Genomic DNA, 23,968 nt, shown 5'->3' on the forward strand with positions numbered 1-23,968 from the left:
TGATGGTTTCCTTTGCTGTGCAGAAGCTTTTTATTTTGATGAAGTCCCACTAGTTTATTTTTGCTTTTGTTTCCCTTGGCTCGGGAGACACATCTAGAAAGAAACTGCTACGGCTGATGTCAAAGAGGTTACTGCCTGTGTTCTCCTCTAGGATTTTTATGGTTTCAGGTCTCACATTTCGGTCTTTAATCCATTTTGAATTAATTTTTGTGTTTGGTGTAAGAAAGTGGCCCAATTTCATTCTTTTGCATGCGGCTGTCCAGTTTTCTCAGCATCATTTGTTGAAAAGCCTTTTTCCCATTGGATAGCCTTTCCTGCTTTGTCAAGAATTGACCACAGTGTTGCAGATTTATTTCTCAATTTTCTATTCCTTTAATCTGTGTGTCTGTGCCAGTACCATACCATTTTGATCACTACAGCTGTGTAATATAACTTGAAGTCAAGAATTGTGATGCCTCCAGCTTTGCTTTTCTTTTTCAAGGCGTTTTTAGTTTTTAGGGTGCAAATTTGCACATCTGTTAAATTTGTACCTAAGTATTTCATTCTCCTGATACCATGTTATTTATTTATTTATTTATTTTTTAAAAGATTTTATTTATTTATTTGAGAGAGAGAGAATGAGAGACAGAGAGCATGAGAGGGAGGAGCGTCAGAGGGAGAAGCAGACTCCCTGCCGAGCAGGGAGCCCGATGCGGGACTCGATCCTGGGACTCCAGGATCATGACCTGAGCCAAAGGCAGTCGCTTAACCAACTGAACCACCCAGGCGCCCTCTCCTGATACCATTTTAAATTAAATTGAGAAAAGTTTCATTTTCAGAATATTTATTATTAGAATATATAAATACAACTGCTTCTCATCTATTGATCTTGTATCCTGCAACTTCTAATAGTTTTTTTAGTGGACTCCTTAGGGTTTTCTATAGGCAAGACCATGTAAACACTACAAAGTGTTTTCTTTCCAATCTGAATGCCTTTTTTTTCTTGTCTAATTGTCGTAAGTAGAAAAACCTCCAGTACAGTACTTAATAGAAGTATCTTAGAAGGAAAGCCTTTCATCACTAAGTATGTTAGTTGTAGGTTTTTCATAGATGCCGCTTGTCATGTTGAAGAATTTTCCTTCTCCTCTTAGTTTGTTGAGAATTTTTAATCATGAAAGGGTTTTGGATTTTGTCAAATACCTTTTTTGGCCTTTTGAGATAACATGTTTTTGTCCTTTATTAATATGGAGTAGTTAAGATGTTAACCTTGTGTTCTTGAGGTAAATCCTATTTGGTCATGGTATATATGTTGCCAGATTCAGTTTGTTCATATTTTGTTGAAGATTTTTGCATGTATATTCATAAAGGATATTGGTCTGCAGGTTTCTTGTGATGCCTTTGCCTGGTTTTGGTATCAGGGTAATAAGCATATAAATGGATAAAAGTTAGTAAATACTAGTAATTGTTAATCATTAGTTACCAAAATCTTAGATCTATCAAACCAATAACTATAAACCATTTAATTAACAAATTACACTTAGGCACCACACCCCACATGTGATTTTCAAATATAACATTCTCTAATTTTTTTAATTGAAGTACAGTTAACATACAGTGTTATATCAGTTTTAGGTGTACAATATAATGATTCAGTAATTCTGTACATTACTCAGTGCTCATCAAGATAAGTGTATTCTTGATCCTCTTTATCTATTTCACCCCACCCCTCTGGAAACCACCAGTTCTCTGTATTTAAGAGTCTATTTGTCTCTTTTTTTCGTTTCTTAAATTCCACATGAGTGAACTCACGGTATTTGTCTTTCTCTGATTTCTTTTCTTTTTTTTTTTTTTTTTAAGATCTATTTATTTATTTGAGAGAGCGAGAATGAGAGAGAGTACATGAGAGGGGGGAGGGTCAGAGGGAGAAGCAGACTCCCCGCCGAGCAGGGAGCCCGATGCGGGACTCGATCCCGGGACTCCAGGATCATGACCTGAGCCGAAGGCAGTTGCTTAACCAACTGAGCCACCCAGGCACCCCATCTCTGATTTATTTCACTTAGCATTCTGTCCTCTAGAATATCCTCTAGGTCCATCCACGTTGCAAATAGCAAGATCTCATTCTTTTTTATGGCAGATTAATATTCCATTGTATATTTACCATATTGTCTCATTTTTAAAAAATTTGGGCTTCTTGATGGGATTTAAAGTTTTTCATAAAGCTAACAATATGTGTAAACCTGAACTGTTATGAATTTGAAAGTTTATAATCTCTGAATTGTTAAAAATATATTCTTGATTTTTCCAAGACCCCAGTTGATATCCTTCCCTTTCCTATTTTTTGAAACCAGTTTCTCTAAAGACACTTACCTATCACCCTCAGACTCAGAGGAACCACGGATATTTACCATCCCATCAGGATATCAGGTCTATATCAATTCAGACAGAATTCTCCAGGCACCTTACACAGAACTTTACTCTGGTGTTGTTTGGACCCAGTTCTGTTTCCAAACCAACAGCGTTTTTGCCAGTCATTTTATTGGCTGGTAAATGGGGGTGAGACACCCGAAATTAGAGAAATCAATAGACCTGAAGTGATAAGGAGAATAAAAAGCAAGGATTAAAGTTGGAAATTGTTTCAAAGAGAGAAATCCCTAAAATTGAGTCAGTATATAAAACAACTATTTATAGCATATCTGGATGTAAAGGGGAGTGGACAGACTGAGAGAGGTGACTTCAAAGAAGATCCCGAAGTTTCTGGTCTACAGTGATAGTGATAGCTTTGACAAGGAAGCAGGCTCGGAAGGTGAGCCTGGTGAGTGGGTAGGTAAAGAATTTAGTTGTTGACATGGAATCACAAAATCCTAGACCTGGAGAGATTTAAGTGATCTGACTCAACTCCTCAATTGTGATGGTGACTGTCACTTCAGCAAACCAGCAGTGTAGCTAAAGTATTGTTGACTCTAAAGTTTTGAGTCTAAAATATGCTCCTGCTGTTCAAAAGGAGTGATAATCAAAGACATATTAGTGTTAGTGGAGACTTTTCTTTGACATAATTAAAAGAGAAGGCTTCTAATTAGAAAAGAATAGCTTTTTTCCTCTGTAATTTAGTGTTAACTTGGCTCACGGGTACTCCTGAGCTCATTTCCCATTGTGCACAGTGTCTTTGAACTCCATCAGCATGAATCTCCCTGAGTTCTGCCTTGTTGTAAGTCCAGTTCTGAGTCACTCTTCAGATGCTTATTGAGTTCCAGCAACTTGTAAAGCACTGAACTAGATGCAGTGGGTAGCACAAAGAAATATGAGACTTGGTCCCAACCCTAAGTAGATTATAACCTATTTAGATACTACATAAAGAGATAAAGAGCATTTCCTATTAGTGTTGTAATATTACTTGAATAAACAGGCACTAATAAAAAAAAAACAAAAAAAAAAACAGGCACTAATACTTAAAGATCAACAGAGAAATTAGTGGTCAGAGAATGCTTCACAGCGGAGGTATTGGTCCTGCCTTGAAGTTCTTGGATCTTGAAGAAGCAGTGAAGAGTGAGGAGCTCATATTAAGCAGGAGGAATGGATTGAGCAAATGTGGGAAACTATGAGCCAACTGGATTAGCACATTCCTAAATTCTTCTTCTTCTTTTTTTTTTTTTAATTTTATTTATTTATTTATTTGACAGAGAGAGAGAGAGAGACCGCGAGAGAGGGAACACAAGCAGGGGGAGTGGCAGAGGGAGAAGCAGGCTTCCCGCTGAGCAGGGAGCCCGATGTGGGGCTCGATCCCAGGACCCTGGGATCATGACCTGAGCCGAAGGCAGTCGCTTAACGACTGAGCCACCCAGGCGCCCCGTTCCTAAATTCTTTGATACCTAAACAGTGGAATCCAAACTCCTTAGCCTGGCCTTTAAAGCTCATTAAAAGTCTTTTCCTCACCACTGCAGCTAGAGTGGTCAAGTTGTTACCCTTTATATACATGCCAGCCCTTTCTGTGGTTTCTTACCTACTGCTCTGTTTATTTGGTGCCACCTTTGATGTGATGAAACCCTAGACCACCCATCTCCTCTGTGATTACTCCCTGCTCTGAGACTTCATAATCCTTACAACTTGTATAATTCATATTACTTTACTGTTTACCACTTTATACTCATTCTGTCTCCCCAGTTAGATTATAAACTCCTCTTCTGCCTCCTTGGCTAACTCCTTTTTTCTCTGGATCCCTAAATGTTAATGTATCTCAAAGACCTAGAAAGAGCACTTTCTGTGGAATCATACCCTTCCCTTGTGTGATATTAGTGAAAAGCACAAGGGCCAGAAGCTCTCCCAACCTAACTAGTTGGTTGATGACTGGTCAGATGTTTTAAAATCAGAGCATTTCATTGTTTTTATTTGTAAAATAAGAGGGTTGAATTAGGCTTCTCTTCCCCCTGTTTTGACTTTACATTTTTCTGATACTAAATTATTCCTATTCTTTTAAGTAGAAGATCATGAAGAAGGAAGGGGGTGGCACAGGGCGGGGGTGGGGGTGGGGTTACAAACCTGCCACCCAGAGGACACACTTTATATTATGACGAATATTTTTTTAACTCCTGTTATAAACATATATATGCATTTAGGGACTTTAAAATTGATACTTTCCATCTAAAATCTTGATCCTTTTCTTGCCACTAAGGAAATCAATATAGTGTCTTTTTAGAAAGTTGAGATAAATGATGGTACTACTCTTTGTTACGTGACCCACAGGTCAAGAGTAATTTAAATATATCACCAAAGATTCCCCCTCTGTGATACCGAGCAGTTACATTTAGAAGTATGCATTAGGTCCTTTAGGCCATATAAAGCCTGATAATGATGCCAAATTATCTTAAAGCAGAAGCTTGGACTGAAGTAAGAATACAATTCAACATCGTGAAACTTAAAAACTTATTTCTTTAAAATTCCCTTTGCTAGAGGATTTGTTCTCTTCTCCATACATTTCTTAGAGACAGAGGTCCTGAGCCCAAAAGTCTTTTCTGAGGGTAGAACATACTTCATGCAATGGAAAGGGTGGGAACTTTAAAATTATTGCTGGGATCCCTATGGAAGTTACTTTTTTATAACAAAGTTATTAAATTATTAACTAAAAATTACTTGATTAAAGTAGGATAATTAACCTCTGATATATAATTAAAGAAATAGAAAAAGTAGGTTTGTTTTTTGGAGAGATTTTGATAGCTCCCATCTCTAATCAGTCAACAATTCAGAGTTGTAGGTTTCTGCATGTTACACCAACAGACATTCTGGGGTTTGTTGTGGGTTTTGTTTTGTTTCCTAGTTTTTAAGGGAATTTCCAAAAAGAAAATTATTTGCAATTTTCCTAGGAAGATTAAATTGACTTAGAAACAGTCTTAAAACAGTAGTTTGGGGTCAAGGGGAATGGTAGTTGGGCTCTTCAGATAAAAAATGGCAATTTTTTGGGCGCCTGGGTTGCTGAGTTGGTTAAGCGTCTGCCTTCGGCTCGGGTCATGATCTCAGGGTCCCGGGATCAAGTCCCATGTCGGGCTCCCTGCTTGCTCAGTGGGGAGTCTGCTTCTCCCTCTGCCCCTCCCCCCCACTTGTGCTCACTTGCTCTCAATTAAATGAATAAAATCTTTTTTAAAAATGGTAATTTTTCGGGGCGCCTGGGTGGCTCAGTTGGTTAAGCAACTGCCTTTGGCTCAGGTCATGATCCTGGAGTCCCGGGATCGAGTCCCGCGTCAGGCTCCCTGCTCAGCGGGGAGTCTGCTTCTCCCTCTGACCCTCCTCCCTCTCATGCTCTCTGTCTCTCATTCTCTCTCTCTCAAATAAATAAATAAAATCTTAAAAAAAAAATAAAAATAAAAATGGTAATTTTTCAAATGCCTAAGATAACAAAGTTTCCATAAATTCATTTAAAAAACTTGAAATCTGGTACCTACAGAAGTAGCACTGTATCTCATTGTTATTTAGGTCTGTCTGATCAGTCTGGGTTGGAATATTTTGTTACCCTTATTCTGAAAAGGCAGTTCACAGTTCACTTGGCATCAGCTTTGGCATTTCTTGGCTCAGAGGCTACAATGGTAGCCATAAAAATCGATTAATAAATTACATTCTCAGAAGAAACCTATAATCTATGGGTACTGTCCAGTTGCAGTAAGTTAACACACCTTTTGAAATGGAAATAAACATGCAGCGTAGAACTTCACAGTACCAGTTTCCTACTATTGGCCTTAACTCAAGCATTGACAAATAGAAGCCATTTCTCTTACCAACGTAGAAGACAGAATTTATGAATTAGGCTAGCTACCTAGAAGTTTCAACCATAGCTCACAAGTTACTAAAATTCACTCATGAATGTTTTTAATTCAAGAGGGATTTCACTTATGGTAAGAGTTGGTGTCTTTTTTTTTTTTTTTTTTTTTTTGACAGCGAGAGAGGGAACACAAAAGCAGGGGGAGTGGGAGAGGGAGAAGCAGGCCTCCCGCAGAGCAGGGAGCCCGATGCGGGGCTCGATCCCAGGGCCCTGGGATCATGACCCAAGCCGAAGGCAGACGCCCAACGAGTGAGCCACGCAGGCGCCCCAGAGTTGGCGTCTTTTAGTCTTTCATCTTCTACCTTGCATGCACTAAGGCATGTTAAACAATGTCACTAAACTTTTTTTTTTTTTTAATTCTTTCATGCCATTTTCTCTCTCCTAAATAGTATTTCTTTTACTCTGAAGAGGAAATGGTCTTTTTCTGGGTATTAGTTTTAAAATTACAAGGAACTGTCCACATGATTTCTGTATTGGCTTATTTTAGTGGTGGATTTTTTTTCCCATCTTAAAAACAAAACTTGCTAGTCTTGTCCCGTTCTCTCCACATCAAACATTTCTTCCTACACACTGCACTATTAAATAATTCTTCCAAAAACTTGGCTTTTGTCGTTTTCAAGACTGACTTTATATTTGTTTATTCATTCTCCCAATATTTATTTAGTGACTGATCTGAGCCAGGCCATGCCCAACTCTAAACTCCTTGAATTAGCTGTGCATGCTGTTTATAACCTGCTTTTTTCTCACTTACCCAGTTTCTAGTTGTCTGTCCTCAGTTGCCAGTCTTTGCTTTATGCCTCGTATTTTGCCATGCTTTTCCGAAGCACCATCCTTCCCTTCCAGTGCCCCCCCCTTTTTAAGATTTACTTATTTTAGAGCGAGTGAGCACGGTGGTGGGGGCGGGCAAGGGGAGAGGGAGAGCGAATGTTAAGCAGGCTCCACGCTGGTCAAGGAACCCAACACGGGGCTCCATCTCAGGACCCTGAGATAGGACCTGAGCCAAAACCAGGAGTCCAAGGCTTAACCAGTGCCACCCAGGCGCCCCTTCAAGTGCTCTTATAAAAAGATTTGAGAAGTCATTTATTATATAGTTGAATTTAACCATTATCTTACCTCTCAAAAGGCTTTTACATTTTGACTTTTCCTGTAAATGTGAACAATGAACTGTCTTTGAAAGAATTCAGAGCTGTGTGCACATGTGGAGGTATTGGAGAGGCAGAGCGCCCCCTGCTGGTTCCTTTGAAATCACACTAAATGAAGGGCCCTCTGCCTTCCCCTCCCACCTTCATACTGCCTGTGCTCCTTCCCATCTCCATAGCTGTGCAGCTGTCCCTCCTCCTGCCACTGAACCGCCTGTACCTGTTTCCCTCCGTGTTCAGCTCAACCTATCCTACGTCCTTCCTAAAGGTTTTTCTGTGTCTTCTATTGTTCATTTCCCTTCTGTGAGCTCCTCTATTATATATGGTCACCATCACTGAGATTGGCTCTTAAATGTCCTTTGTTTCACTTGGGTTGTTTCTTTTTCCCCATCTCTAATCTTCAGGAACACTGATCCTATCATCTTAACTTTCTGTTTAGATGCTACCTAGCAAAGAGACCCAGTTGAACTGAGTGAATACCTAAATAGAAATGAGAACATGCCTAGGCCCATATATGTATATTGTATTTAGCAACATTTTGCAAAATGAATTTATCCTTCAGTGGATGATGGAAACATGTCATTTAAGGGCATTATTAAAATTTGTTGGAATTTTTTAAAAGGGAGAAAAAATCGTTTTTTTCTTTAAGTGCTAATATCTAAAGAAAATTTTGATTTTTACTTCTTAACAGGTGGTTTGTTCTAGATGCAGAAACCAGAGATCTAGTTTCTATCCACACAGATGGGAATGAACAACTCTCTGTGATGCGCTACTCAGTAGGTAGGCAGATTTACCCCCATCCTGGCATACACAGCATTTCTCTGTCATTGCATATTTTCACTTCCACTAAAGCTGACTACTTTTTTTCTTTACTCTCTAAACTTGTTAACTATTGAATATGTTTCCCCCAACATCAGATTAAATTCTGTTGCAGGAAACTGCAAAAGATCTTCTAAAGTTAAACAACATTCTAAATCATCAAATTTAGAATGAACTGTTACAACTGCATTTGCAATTGAAAGCAGAATACAGTGCAGTCAAATCCTATTTTGGGGGAATTACACATACTTAGAATTTTGAATAGGTATTAGGCTGAATGTTACATCTATTTAGTAATCTTTTTATATGTAAGAAAATATAAAATAAATTATAGTAATATTCAAAATACACACTATTATAGGCTGTTCAAGCTCTTTAAAATCTAGTTGCATTACTGACTACATAGTATTGATTAGTTTTGTTAATTAGATAAAATACTCAGCAGCTCATAAGAATTTGATAAATTCATTTAGCCTTATTTGAATAATTCTTTATACTTTATTCAAAATGTTAATTATGTTTCCATAATATTCCCATTCCTTTTTCCCATTATTAATATGGTTTTGATTCTTATCATTCTTCTCTGGAGTTAGTGTGAGTGACATTTGCTTATATTTGAAAATATATTCCAGTAGTTGTTGGATCAGTGTGGGATCCAAAGGATCTTTTTGATTGCTTCTAAGTTGTTTAAAAGGAAACACAGAATACTATTCTCTGAGTTGAACATGGAAGGAAGAGTATTTGCTCAGGCTATAAAGCCTGGCAAGTTATCCTAAAGCAGAAGAGGTTTTCTGTTTGTCTTGGCTTTTTTAGTGCTGTACTAGCAAATTACTACAAACATAGCAATTAAAATCCAAAGATCAGTTGGACTTTATTGACCATCTGTTACATGGTAAGAACAATAGAAGAGACCATAAAAGAAGAGAACATAGTCGCTTCCCAGGTTGGAGAGGTCATATGTGCTCAGCTGAAATGAGCAATTGAACACTCAGCTTATGAGTACTGTGTACTTAGACCCATAAGAGCAGGTTAACTTCCTTGGAGCCAGTTTGTAGCTAACTAGAAGGCGATGAGCCTAGAGTCTAAGACCTGTGAGTATCTCTAAGAAATGACTGGACTAGATGGCCATGTTTTTCAAATCTGCTTAGTGATGGAAGGATTCATTCATCAAATAACAGTTAAATTAGATTTAACATTTGTAAAATATCATTCACTTAGTACAGGTCCAATAAGACAGCAAATCTGTCAATACATTTCTCTAGTTAACACTTTTTCCTGTCTCATTCTAGATGGCACCCTCCTGGCGGTAGGATCTCATGACAACTTTATTTACCTCTATGTAGTCTCAGAAAATGGAAGAAAATATAGCAGACATGGAAAGTGCACTGTAAGTAGTTAAAGTAAAATAAGCTGTAAAATTGTTGGAAAATTTTACTTTTAATAAGTTAAATTTTTACATTGATGTATCCATTGTTTTCTGTCCTTAACTGCTTTAAACTTTAATCTCTTTGAAAACAGATTACTTAACGGCAGAATATTGCCATTCCCTGTGTGCTTTAGAAATGTTTCTTCTTTTGATGGGAGTTTAATATCTGTTTCTGACTAGATTAAAGGCAGTTTCTTAAATCAAAGCTGTTTCCATAGGAAACCCTTAGAATAACACTTTTTGAAAATGGAGTGAGTCAGAAATGAAAGGCTATCTCACTTTTAATCCCAGTGTCCCACATTCCTGTCCATCCTCAACACCCTGCAATTTCCTGTATCACCTCTTTCACCACTAAAAGTAAAGTAATTTATATGGAGATCTGTCTGCATTAAGAGAGTTAACAGAAGCATATTTCCTTTAATTTATTCTGATCGACTTTGTTATCATTTTAAGGTAGACTTGATTCAATTCTATAGACATACTGAGTACTTACCTTATGGCAGGCATTCTGCTAATTTGAGAAATGTTCTAGACACCAGAAATATATGTAAGATTTATTCCTTATCCTCAAAAAGTATACATTTGAGCTGAGGGCAGGACAAGAAAGGCAGTCAATACAGCAGAGTGGTTAAGAGCACCGACTTGGGATTCGACCACCAGGATTTGAGTTCTTATTTCACCACGTACAAGCTAGTGTGACCTTGGGCAGGTTACTTAAATCTCTGTTTCAGTTTTCTCATCTATAAAATGAGGATAACAGCTGTTTCTACTTCACTGGATTAAAATAAATTAATGCATATAAAATAATTTGAATAGTGCTTGGCAATAATAGGTACTCAATATGTGTTAACTATTTTTATAGAAAATGAGGTAGCTTGGTGTGTATGTTAGGAAAGGATTAGAAAATTACTTGATGAATTAGTGGTTAGTGGCAGCACAGATCACAAAATAGTTTTAGGGGATAAATAAAAGAATTTCGTTTTTAGAAGCCTATACATAAGCAAAATCCAGACCATTTACTACTATTCAGAGAAGAGACTTGTTTATTTACTTTGTGCGTATACATGTGTGTGTGCACACACATTATTTTGTACCATAGGCTAAAACCAGCCTATAAACTGATCTACAAGCAACGTCAAAGTTTCAGAATTTATCCAAAATAATCTTTTTGCCTTGATAATAATTATGAATCATTAACCATTAATTTATTGAAATCTCTTTTAATCAGCTTATTATCATAATACTTGTTATATGAAATAGTACAGTAATGCCTCATTGTAACCACATGAGCAAATGAAATGTTCCACTGAAAGGAATTTTCAGGTTACTGAAGTTTACCTACCAGGCTCCTTAACCTTAATTAAGAAAAATTAAGTTTCTCTTAATTTTCTGCCTCAATCTTTTAAAAGTTCATGTCTTAATAAACAGAGTATATCAATTAAAATTTAATCTTGTGGAATCATATAAAATTTTACAGGTAGCCCTGTAGCACACACTTGGCTCAGGTCTTATTTCACTGATGTAGAGACTGACTTTCAGACAAAAGACTTGTCCTTGGTCACATCTTGACTTGGTGGCAAATCCAGGGCCTGAACCCTCTTCTCTTAGTAGAGCAGACTCTCCAGTGTAATAATGCCCAGATTTTTCAGTATCTGTCTCATTGTCGTATGCACTTAGAGTACAACTGATCCAGAAAGGAAACAGCAGTATATGACATTGGATAATGAGAATGACCTTGGAAGTGTTGAGAAATGGCAGGCTTATCAATTGCAAAAGACTTGGCCTTCTCCAATTAGGCAGCTTTTATCTTTAAAGCATTTGAAAGTATTATTTTGAGATATCCTTAGGAACTGTTAAAAGTTGATAGTACTGCTTGAGGCTGTAATGAAAGGCTCAGCTAGTCTGCTTTTCTAATTATCTAATGTTCTGTGCTTTGCTTCCAGCTCTCACTTCTCCTTGCTGTCTGCTTCCACCAGCTGGTCTTAGAGTTTCATGTTAACTGCTTTTATCTGTTGTCTGCTAGGGTATAAGTATAGAACAGACAGAACAGAGCTAATACTGTTTTGCCGCTTACTAGATTGAGACTTTAGGCAAGTAATTAACTTACTTGAGTCTTAATTTTATTATCTTAAAATTGGACATTATAACAGTTCCTACTATATAGGATTGTTGTGAAGGTTAGGAACTACTCTCAGAGTTGCAAATACAAATGCTGTTTTCTGTTTTATTTCCAGTATTTTCCTAGTACTAGTCAATATTTAAGTAACCACCATAGCTGCAGAAGCTATTTAGAACTTTAGAGAATGTCCCTTTAATAAATTAACCAAGCAGTTGGAGCCTGTCCCTCTTCATGGCAAACGTCAATTGAGAAGATGACTGGTACCCGAGAACATAAACGAGTACTTCCTGGTAGAGGGGAGTGGCATGCTTGACAGGGTTGTTACAGGCCAAGGCCTTGCTCACAGTCAGAAGCTAAGAAACAAACAAGATCCATTTTAGAGAAATGGACTTATATTATGCAAGTTCTCCAAAGCTGTTTTATAAAATACCAATTTCTGGGGCGCCTGAATGGCTCAGTCATTAAGCGTCTGCCTTTGGTTCCAGTCATGATCCCAGGGTCCTGGGATTGAGCCCCACATCAGGCTCCCTGCTCATCGGGAGGCCTGCTTCTCCCTCTCCCACTCCCCCTGCTTGTGTTCCCTCTCTCGCTGTGTCTCTCTCTGTCAAATAAATAAATAAAATCTTTAAAAAAAAAAAAAAGTTATCGGCTCCTCCTAAGCCTGACTTCTCTGGGCGGGGTGAGGGATGGAGAAGAAGAGAGAATGGAGTCATCCCTCTATACTGTTTGTTTGTCTGTGGCAGCCTTTCATCTTCTCTTCTGTGACCTGTCTGCCCTCTCACTTCCCACGGTTGCCCCTGGGAGCACAGTCTCCAGCTGCCCCTGTGCTCCGCATTCCCTCCTGCACATACCCCAAACCTACTTTACCAGATCTGTGGCATTTTCTGCCTCTTAATTAGACCATAAAATTTAGAATAACCTTTTTTCTTTCTTTTCCCGTGAAAACATCCATCTTCTTAGTGTTCAGTACATATTAGAAAAAGTGGCTTGATCAAACTATAGGATTCAGGGGTTCATGGTTGTATCCTGTATTGAGTGTGTAAGCAGTTTGATTTCTTTCTTTTTGAGAGAGTGTGAGTGCATGTGTGTGCAGTCAGTGGGGGGAGGGGCAGAGGGAGAGAGAATCTCAAGGGGACTCCATGCTGAGCGTAGAGCAGAGCCTGATCACGTAACTCTGAGATCATTACCTGAGCTGAAACCAAGAGTCAGACGCGTGACTGAGGCCCCCAGGTGCCCCTAAGCAGTTTGATATTATAACTGCTGCTATAGAAAAGTTTAGGCTTTGGATTCAGGAGCTCTTTTTAACTTGTCTCCTGCAAAGCCCTAAGGTGGGGCTGGGCTGGGCTGGATATGATTTTCTTTGCTTTGCATATTGGGCTTCTCTTGTAAGATTTAATATGTAAGAAAGATTTTATAGCTAAAAAGAATTTGAAGACTGCCAGTTGGCTATCTGAAATATCCTTGAGTGTGAGTTGAGGATTGATAACCTTATCAATATATATATATATATACACACACACACACACATACATATATATACACATACACATTTATATATACACACACATAAATATACATACATGTTTGGGGGGGGTTGTTTTTTGTTTTTTAAAGAACAGCTTTCCCTTGAACCAGCAAAAGTACATCAGAAACGTGATTGGGGTGGCGGGGTGGCGCCTGGATGGCTCAGTCGGTTAAGTGTCCTAGGATCAAGTCCCACGTCAGGCTCCCTGCTCAGCGGGGAACTTGCTTCTCCCCTGCTTCTGCTCTCTCTCGCAAATAAATAAATTTTTTAAAAAAGTAACTCCAGGGTGGTGTCTGGGAAGGTAACATTATAGACCCCAAATAGTTACATTTAATCTTTTGCTTATTTATTGGAATCCATACCAGGGAAAAAATACTTTGTTTTTCCAGTATGAATTGGTAACTTCCCCAAGGTCTTTTCTATATTGGGTACTTTTGCTATTCAGGAGTCCTTTTTGAGAATACTTTATACTGATTTACCTTCTAAATATGTTCTGTGTCCAGTACAGATGGAACTACATGATTATGTATACATATAATGCTTTTGATGCTCTTTTAAATAATGTTATTAAAGCCTTTTCACAGTCCCAGATGATATTTTTAAATATTTCTACATTAGTGTGAATGCTTCTTGGAGGACTGCACTTTGCCTGATGAATCTGGTAAAATCCTTCATGCATGCAGCCAGCAGTTTTCTTATCTGAGAGGCATGGCTTCTAACACCAGAGCCAGGCATCATCAGACTCGGGTGTACCATGAAAAGGATTTGTGTGAACCTTATCCTCCTGCCAGATTCAGAAAATATCCAGTAACCAAATGTGTCTTTATGCCTTTGAAACTTGAATTCTTGTGAAGCTGGTAGGTCTCCATTGTGCCTAGCAAGTGATTCCCAACCTGTTTTCCAGTACACCTCCTAATCTCTGGTGATTTCAGGAGCTTCACAGTTCTCAAATTCACAGCATTTAAATTTATTTAAATGTATAAATATATTTGCCATACAGCACTGTGGGGGAGATCATAGCTCCAGAGAGGTGTCATTAGACTTTCAGAAAGTAATAGAGTAATTAGAGTACTTTGTGTGAATCATTAGAAACTGCACCTAAGGTACTTTGAATTTTTTAATTAAAAAGCAGAAAGCTGGTGATTCAAAAAGTACAATAGAAATTAAATATGCTTTACAACAGACTATAGGAGATAAAAGTGCTTTTGAGTCTCATTGTGCCACCATTAAGACCTGTGCGTGATTTAGCTTAGAAATCATCAAATGCTTACACAGGCAACAAAGTACAGCATTTAGTAGTTTTTTGTCTTAATTTAATTCCCACAGTGTTAGTAGAAACTAGAGCAGAATAAGATCTTGTCTCCTGTTTCAGGAATGTTTTAATGAGTCAGGTGGTCATATTGGATCCAGCTGTTCTGAAGGAGTACATGTTGGGTGACTTTTCCCCAGAAATATTCTTTGGAGATAAGAGTTTTCCTAGGAGACCTCCACGTGCCCATGTATCTGCACCATCTTCCCCAGCCTCTGGGGTGTACCATGGATGCTAAGAAGCAGCCCAGGAAAACTGTACTCTCTGTGACCAACCTAGAACCCTTTACTTCATTCTCAAAAACTTAAGTTCTTCTAAAGGGGACACCAGTGACTTGGAAGAAGACCCAAGGGAAGGTGATCTGTGAAGTGTCCTTTAAGGCACAAGTCTACAAGACTCCTCTTTCTTGGAAGTCTGACACAGGTAATAGGTGCTTGTTGCTGCTGTCTAGGTGGAGAGGCCAGCAGGATACTCCCGAGTTCCAGGTGCTTAATGTTTCCACTGTGGTGAGATCTCTTTCATTCCAGAGTTAATTGTTTTGTTTTTGTTTTTTTAAGATTTTATTTATTTATTTTAGAGCTAGAACGCGAGAGCATGGGGGAGGAACAGACCACCCTGAGCGCAGAGCCCGACACAGGGCTCGATCCCACGACTGAGATCATGACCTGGGCCAAAATCAAGAATTGGATGCTTGACCGACTGAGCCACCCAGGCGCCCCCATTCCAGAGTTCTACTAGAACTCTTCATGTATCACGTGGCATCTTTGCATACCTGCATCTTTGGTTCCCAACAAGATAGGGTGAAAAAGAACTAAAGACCTGCCCTGGTCTGTTCTAGAGGCTGTGATGCTCCACTGTATACATTAGTAATTCCAGATGAATGGCTATACTCAGAAAACCTGTTGGCTACTAAACTGTTTATTATTCAAAACGCTAAATGCTTTCTAATAGTCGATCTGTTATTCCCTAGGGACATTCCAGCTATATCACACACCTTGACTGGTCCCCAGACAACAAGTATATAATGTCTAACTCAGGAGACTATGAGATATTGTACTGTAAGTATGAATGATCACATCCAGCTGAGAAGTGTCTGTCAGGGGCGCAAATGAACAGGCTGTGCAGAATTTGAATTGTGTAGAGTGCATGCTGGCTCTCTGACTTGACAAAACATATGTTACCCTGAGCTAAGGAATGAGAATCTCAAATGTGGTTCACCTCTCCAAGAAAGTAAGGAATTAACTTACTATATATGTAGACATGTAGTCCTAAGAAATTACTTAGGGAGATTGCTGCTTTAATACTGCTTTGTATTTAACTTTTCCTGGAGAGAGGAAAGAGTATAATGCATGGGCATTTATGCTTTTTTAAAGAAAAACAATTTCAGTGGGGAACAGTTTTGTAGTTTTATAAACCCTGTTAAAGGCAACACTGTTTTTTCCTTTTTAAATGTATCTTAACATTTTTCAGTGTATGGATTATAAATACAAATAAACGTGGCTAGTTTGAATCAAGATACACTTTCAAATACATTTATACACAGGCACTATGGTTATACTTCCTGTTTCTAAATTTAAAGGGGACATTCCAAATGGCTGCAAACTAATCAGGAATCGATCAGATTGTAAGGACACCGATTGGACAACATATACCTGTGTGCTAGGCTTTCAAGTCTTTGGTAAGAACATGACACCTGATGGGAAAAGATGGCTTGTGGGGTTCTTATATATAACAATTACTTGCTTAAATTTCTAAATGAAAAAGAGTCTGCGTGTGTTCTTCAGTGTTATCACTGTTAATGCCAGATTCAGAGAAATGAAGTGTGTTAGGATCAGACCAGTATGAAGTTCTCTGCAGAATCCAGCAGACTTTTGTTCCTCAGTAAATATGAAAGACACTTGAAATAATAGCACAGATCACCTTCCTATTTTTTTTTTCCTCCAAGTGAAAACTGAAATATTTTAATTTGTAAAGGCATTTTTAAAATAGCTTCATTGAGCATACTACATAATTCACCTACTTAAAGAGTACAGTACAGTGGTTTTAGAACTGTAGTGTGGCCATCACCACTGTCTAATTTGAGAACATTTTCATCACCCTAATAAGAAACATTCTACCCATTAGCAGTCGCTCCCCACCCTCCCTCCCTCTGCACCCACGAGCCACTAATCTACTTTCTTTCTCTAATAACTTAGTCTGGACTTTCATGTAGAATGTTTTCAAGATCATCCACATTGTAGCGTGTATCAGCATTTTGTTTTATGGCTGAGTAATAGCTCCTTGTATGCATATACCACATTTTGTTTATCCATTATCAGTTGACAGACACTTGGGTTGTTTCCACTTTTCAGCTAGTATAAATAATGCTGCTGTGAACAAGCATGTGCAGGTCTTTGTGTAGACATGTTTTCATTTCCCTTGAAATATACCTAGGAGTGGAATTCCAGAGTCCAATGGTAACCTTGTGTTTAACCTTTTGAAGAACTGCCAGAATGTTTTCCAAAGTGGCTGCACCATTTATATTCCCGCCAGTGACATACGAGGGGTTCCCCACATCCTTGTCAGCAGTTCTTACTCTCTTGCATGTGAATGTCCAGGTGTCCCAGCACCATTTGTTGAAATATAAAGGCATTTTTAGTAGACATTATTTAAATAAGATAAAATTTGGAAATCATTCCTAATCTGATGTTTTAGATATTTCTTGAAATCTTTTCTGTGACAGTTTTGTAAGCCTTTTCCCAATCTGGGGACATCCTTCTGAAAAAGTTACAAGACAAATGGAAAGTTAAGATAATAAAGCCTTGTCTGCAAAGAACTAAAAAGAGTTGTTCTCAGTAATTAGAATACTGGATAGGAGGGGGACATCAATCCCTCAAGCAATGTCCAGAATATGAGTACTTTACCTTTAACAACATCTCTGCCTTCTGATGGGGGGGGGGGGGGGTGTTTCTCTCCTCCAGCCTGTTTGCAGATCAGAACAGTTCTTTATGCTGTGTACATTAGAAAAATAATCCATTCTAGGTCCCTCTGCTAAACACAACTTCTGTAGAGATGGAGGAGAGTACTGGGCTAGCAAGAAATTAAAAACAAAAGAACTCTGACTCATCCAAACACGATTTCATTATTCTGGGTGAAACTGAAACAGTAGCCAATAGCTTGGTAATATTTATTTAAGAGATGTCAGTTAAGAAGTGTTTTGACTTGTGTTAGCGAATTTACCAAAAATTTCTTTGTTCTCAGAGGCCAGCATCTCAGCCCTTCTGTATTCCGTAATTTCCATCTAGTCTTAATAGGGTTTTGTGCTAATTATGTTGAACATGATCACCAGTGCTTCATAATGATTCAGAATAATTAAATTTGTTATGTTTCTGGAAATAAATAATAGTTCTATGAAAATTCTATGGGATAGCATGGTAGACTAGTGGATGGCCTATGCATTTCCATTAAGATAAGAAAGAATCTTGGAGGTTTTCTTTTAAGTGCCTGCTTGAAGAGAACAGCAAGGAAAGAGTGTGTACATTTTACACAGCTTCCCCAGAGTCTGCTTTGAAGAACTAGAGCTGTAGCTTTGTTTTTCTGCACCTTGCTATACAAGTAACAGAATTTCCCCTCCAACTAGAAACTTTAAAAAGGAAGAGCTTATTTGCGGAGGTGAATTAAGCTAAAACTATTTGTTAGCACCACCTGCTGGTTACTAGTGAGTACTTTTGTTTCTTTAAATTTTCCATCTTGAGGCTATTTTCACTGAATTTTATTAGATTTTGGGTAAAACTTCATCCTTTGAATGAAGTGTTGAGCCACTAAGAAATCTGAACACAGATTAAAGTGAATTAAGATTCTAAAATTAAATAAACCCATGTGGCATCACAGTTATCTTTTAGACTAATTTTTCTACACCCCTGTGTTCCCATATCAAAGGTGTCTGGCCAGAAGGATCCGACGGGACTGATATCAATGCACTGGTGCGATCCCACAACAGGAAGGTGATCGCTGTTGCTGATGATTTCTGCAAAGTTCATCTGTTTCAGTATCCCTGCTCCAAAGCAAAGGTAAGATCAATTTAATAAAAACTAGTGGTGTAGGGCCTTTTGTCTGGGAATATTTTTGTGTTGATGATGAGAAGAGATGTGTAAGAGTTACTCCACTGCCTGTGATGCCGTGGGGCCCGGGGGAGGGGAGCGGGGGGCAGTGCCCCCATGAGCGTCCAGGCCAGCGCTCCTTGTTTACTCCTTTGCCGTTAAGGTCAAGAAGACCGTTACAGAAGACAGTTGTTTTATTCATTTTTGTTGATCAGTAATTTTTTAGCAGGTATTTTAATGTCTCCTAAACCTACTAAAACATTTTGTTATACATACGATCAACATTATAAAGCTCCTAGAGTTCCTAGTCCTGCCTGCCTAAATTCTCCCCTAGCCATCTCAACAGAATAGTTACTAAGCTCTGACAAGTGTACTAAACTGACATCCGGAAGAGATTATTTATGATGTTATTTTTTGAAATATATGATCTGACTGTATGGATGTATATCCAGTTACTCTGTTTTGTTTCTCCCATAGAAATAGGTATCAGAAGGAAATTACTGCTAGCTCCATTCCTCAGATTTGCTGACTCTGTGACTTGAATTACCTCCCTCAGCTAGTCGCTTCCATTGCTGTAAGCAGGCATGTAAATGTGAAGAATGAGCTTAATTTTCCTGTCTGATTTGTTTCTTCCAGGCTCCCAGTCACAAGTATAGTGCCCACAGCAGCCATGTCACCAATGTCAGTTTTACTCATAATGACAGTCACCTGATTTCAACTGGTGGAAAAGACATGAGCATCATTCAGTGGAAACTTGTAGAAAAGTTATCTTTGCCTCAAAATGAGATTGTAGCCGATGGTACTCTAACCAAAGCCCCCGTCTCTTCCATCGAAAGTGTCATGCAGTCTGACACTCCCACGCCACCTCCTTCCCAGCCCTTAAATGAGACAGCTGAAGAAGAAAATAGAATAAGCAGTTCTCCCACACTTCTGGAGAACAGCCTGAAACAGACTGTGGAGCCCAGTGAGGACCCCATCGAGGAGCAGAGTGAAGGGGGCAGTGAAGACCTCGGTGAGCCTATGTATGAGGAGCCATCCACTCAGAGTGAAGCCATTCTTACCGAGGACCAGCAAGACCCCTCGCTCCTGTCTTAACAGCAGGACTTCAGTGCGACTCTCTCCTCCTTCAACTGCGTGTGATCTTGTGATAGAGTTCAGGTAACAGGCTGGGGAGTGGTGGAGATCACTCTTGATGGAGATCTGGGTTTCCACACGATCTGTTTTCAGTAGTCTTACCTGCAGTCTCTCAAGTGCGGCAGACCTAAAGGTTCAGTTGGGTGTGTGTTGAAAATTAACCAAACTTTTAATAGCAGGAAAGACTGAAACATTGTCTCAGAAATTACCTTGTATGTAAGTGGTATGATGTCAATACTGGAAACAAAAACAGCAGTTGTATGGATTTAAAATAAACCCCTTGTTATCTGAACAAGCTTTCTTCAGGAACAACCCAGAGGCATCACAAACACTGTTACTCATCTACTGGCTCAGACTGCCTTTTTTTCCCCCCTGAAGCAGAAAAATCAGAAGAAAAAAACAACCAAAAAAGAAAAAATGCACTCTGAGATATCCTCCCACCCCGAATGTCTGGTGGAAATTTTTTAGTGAAAAACTTGAGTATTGCCACCTGCAGTGGGGTTGCCTTGCGTCCCAACACCGTTTCCTTACATGAGCGCTAGATGGGCAGACGTGCTTGCTAGTCTGCCCTCTGGTGCTGCCTTTTCTAAGTCGTTGTGAGGAACAGTCCCTTCATTTCTTGTGTGCAGATCTATTTTATCTTAGAACTAAGAAAGCAGTGGTTTGTTAAAGAGCTTTTAATGTATATTAAACCATTAATACTCAGAAATAATGGATTCCTCCAAGGATTCCTTTACTGGCCAGAACATTTTTCAGTGTTTGGCATTCAAGTGAATGGAAGAAGAAAAACCGCATGCCTATAAAACTAAACTGCAAGAATTACTTGGCTAATTTTAGCTTAGCCTTCCTCATAATTTGTTCCTTTGATAATAGGAGAAATATAAATACAGTAAGTTTGAATTGGTGCTTGAAATTCATTGGTTTAGTTATAATTTTTATATAGATTATATTGAGGGGTAAGACTGAAAATTACAAATTCTTTTTTATAGAAGTATGAATAACAGTCACAGTAATTTTTTATAAATTGCATACTTAACAGACTTCCTATATATGGTAATTTTTCTCTGGTAGAGTTGCTGTAAGCCTTGCAGTTCTGATGTGGCTGTCCTCTGCTATTTTGGGCAATGCATGGATTATGCATTGGATAGTTTTGTTTTGTTTTTTTGTCAGATGACTGTTTTTCTTAAGTACATGTTTCTACTATAGTTACTGACAAATATGCATTTCCTATATATTTGTTTATACATTGATTATAAAAAAACTGTTTTGATTTATTTTTTAACTTGCTGAATTTTTTGTTAGATCATGTTTAGAAACTTTGAGTTCATAAGTCTTAAGTATAAGTATGCAAGTGTTTACGTGATTGTGCCATTCCAAAGTGCATCAGAACTGTCATTCCCTTCTAGTATCTTCTCAGGAGTAATACAAATCAGGTATCTCATCATCATTTGGTAATTAATATACAAACTGCAGTGAACTCCTAAGGACACTCACATTTACATTCACATGCTGTATGTAAGGGTGCGGGTATGTGTGAAGGGGTGAGTGTAGACACTCTGTGTGTATCTATATAGGAAGATATACGCCACATTGAAAATACTCAGTGTCTATCTCCGTGTGTATAGGTATATGTCCATGTATATCTCTTTCCTTTTGTTTACAGTTGTTCAAAAAAAAAACCTCAAAGTAGTTCTCTTCAAAAGAAGAGAGAGAGATTCCAAGCAATCCCATCTTTCTTCAGTATGTTCTATACGTAATTATCAGAGCATCAGTAAATACCAGGCATATATACTTGCCTTATAGCAGTGTAATTAAATCATCAGGTCAGCATGTGCTGAGATGAACAAGTAGTTCTAGAAGAAAAAGCATTTCTTTCAGTACCTGGGCGACACAGCTCTCCGTGATAAGCAGGGAGTTTCTTTGGGGACCCCAGTCACCTTCGGGGCTGCTGTGTACAATGAGACTTATAATCGTGATATCTTGGGTGGTAGTTTCAGAAGACACTACTAATGCGCAGAAAGCGGTCCGGCTCTCTTGCTGGCAACTACTGTTTAATGGTCAATTAAATCTGTGATAATGGTTGCAAGTGGGTGGGATTATGAAATTGTAGATGTTTTTAGAAAAACTTGTGAATGAAAGCGAATCCAAGTGTTTCATGTGAAGATGTTGAGCCATTTCTATCATGCATTCCTGTCTCATGGCAGAAAATTTTGAAGATTATAAAATAAAACGATCAAAATGTTTCAGGCGTCTTGACTCTCGTTTCCGTAACTGTCCGGTTATCAGAAGACACGGCCGTTACCAGCTGACCGCTGCCGGGGATACCCCCGTTCTGGTCTGGTGTATGCTTCCGCTTACTAGGGGAATGGCTTCGTTTTAATTTATTCCATGTCCACACTTTGTCTAATGTTTAACAGTGGATCATCCTGGCGATCCTGGTTACTTGCCTGCCAGCCTCCTGTCACTGCCTCCCGCGTCCGCCTCAGTGAAGTCCTGGCCCTGGGCAGGGCCCTGCACCCCCGGCTTCCTCCTCCTCTCCCGTGGTGCCTAGGGACACATCCTCTGGGCCACAACCATCAGTTGGCTGCTACAAATTTTTCTTTCTGAAAAATCAGGTTGGGAGCATTCCATACGTTGCTTAGTTTCAAAAGCATGGAAATGGGGTTTTCATCGTTCTCTTATTCATCCTTAGTGACTATGAATCTATGTTCCCAGCCACTCCTATCCACTCACCCCAGAGAGGCTGCCCTGGGGCAGGAATTACTCTCCTACCAATTTGGAGACAAAATGGCTTGACAGGCATCAGAACAAACCCCCTGAACAATGTGATTTTTCCTCTCAATAAAAAGAGGAGATCCATAAAGAGGAAATGATGAAATCGATTTTAAACATACCGGCCTGTTGGTATAACTTCTAGAAGGAACTGGGTTTCCAGCTTAAAGCTGGAACTGAGATGAAGTTGAGTGAGTTTAAGAACATGTGTTTAGGACAAAGATGACCAGGCTTGATGAGCAGTTAGATAGGACCTGGGTCAAGAGAAGCACCAGTGGGCCAGCACACCTCCAGCAGCCCGGGCCTTCATGCGCTGGTGGAGTGTTACCAGTAGGCAAGGAGATGGGGAGATGTAGCAAGTGATCCATGTTCCTTTTACTTAGGTAATGGCCATGCCTGGATGTCATGCTTCGTAACCGTGCTTCTGCCACTCCCACAAGGAGAAAGACCTGAGGAGTGCGCACAGGGGAGAAAGGGGGAGAGAGGGTCTCGAGCAGGCTTCACGCTCAGGGCAGCACCCAACACGGGGCTCGATCTCAGGACCCTGAGATCATGCCTGAGCCGAAATCAAGAGCTGGGACGCTTAACTGACTGAGCCACCCAGGTGCCCTGAGAAACACATGCTGTAGAAACAGGGAGGACAGAGGGAAAAATGAGGGTAAATAGGGTAAATACAGAGAATCTGGAAACAAGAGGGCCTGTGTCCATCTCCATCTTCACTCCGGGGGACGGGGGGGCGGCATGCGGTAAGACTTCCCACAGTGATGCCGCACATCTGTCCCCAGCACGGAAGCCAGGCCTTGCTGGAGAAGCCTGCTCTGCCTGGGCCCCAGGACCGCAGTCCTCAAGGACCACAGAAAGGTCTCCAGGCCTGTTTACCATAAAACAGATGTAACCCTTAGTCAAGAGGCGGCTTTTGCTCTCCTCCCAGGGTCTCAGACCTCAGATCACGTTAAATGTTCTGCACTAATTGGTTCACCTTTTCCAAAGAAAACCTGAATTTCTACTCGACACTCATTAAGTCCCTACAATAATCCTTAATGCTCTAATATAAAGAAGGCAAAGGAATAAAGAGAAATCATCCCAAACGGGGAAAAAAAAATTCACTGACTCTCCTGGAAATGTCAGCCTGTTTGATTTCTGTGTCCATGAGTGACATCCTCAGGAGACCATGGCTTCCTGAACTGAATACGTTTCTGTTGGGTTTTGTTTTCTCTTTGGGCCAGTCCAGAAATCTGGCAGAGAAACTTACTGGTACCCCTTCTGTACCCGGACAAAAACCTGAAGAGGTGGGTGGAAATGAGTGCCCAGTGGCTACAGTAGGGCTCCCCGCATATCTAACTGCTGTCCAACAGGAAGAGCT

The 23,968-nt window shown here is 39.4% G+C and overlaps 1 protein-coding gene across 2 annotated transcripts in view; it reads left to right on the forward strand.

Annotated features, from left to right (window-relative positions):
- EML4 (EMAP like 4) overlaps positions 1-22,081 on the forward strand; it is a 147,420-nt gene extending 125,339 nt beyond the window's left edge. For both annotated transcript variants that reach the window (XM_035000988.1, XM_035000989.1), the window contains 6 exons: positions 8,114-8,202; positions 9,531-9,628; positions 15,591-15,678; positions 16,200-16,298; positions 18,539-18,669; positions 19,336-22,081. In XM_035000988.1, coding sequence (XP_034856879.1) covers positions 8,114-8,202; positions 9,531-9,628; positions 15,591-15,678; positions 16,200-16,298; positions 18,539-18,669; positions 19,336-19,794 — 964 coding nt within the window. In that variant the 3' untranslated portion in view covers positions 19,795-22,081. The remainder of the gene's footprint in view (positions 1-8,113; positions 8,203-9,530; positions 9,629-15,590; positions 15,679-16,199; positions 16,299-18,538; positions 18,670-19,335) is intronic.
- The last annotated feature ends 1,887 nt before the right edge of the window (positions 22,082-23,968 follow it).

Source organism: Mirounga leonina, unplaced genomic scaffold (genome assembly GCF_011800145.1).
Source record: "Mirounga leonina isolate KUSES-001 unplaced genomic scaffold, KU_Mleo_1.0 Mir_125, whole genome shotgun sequence".
NCBI classification, from domain to species: Eukaryota; Metazoa; Chordata; class Mammalia; order Carnivora; family Phocidae; genus Mirounga; species Mirounga leonina.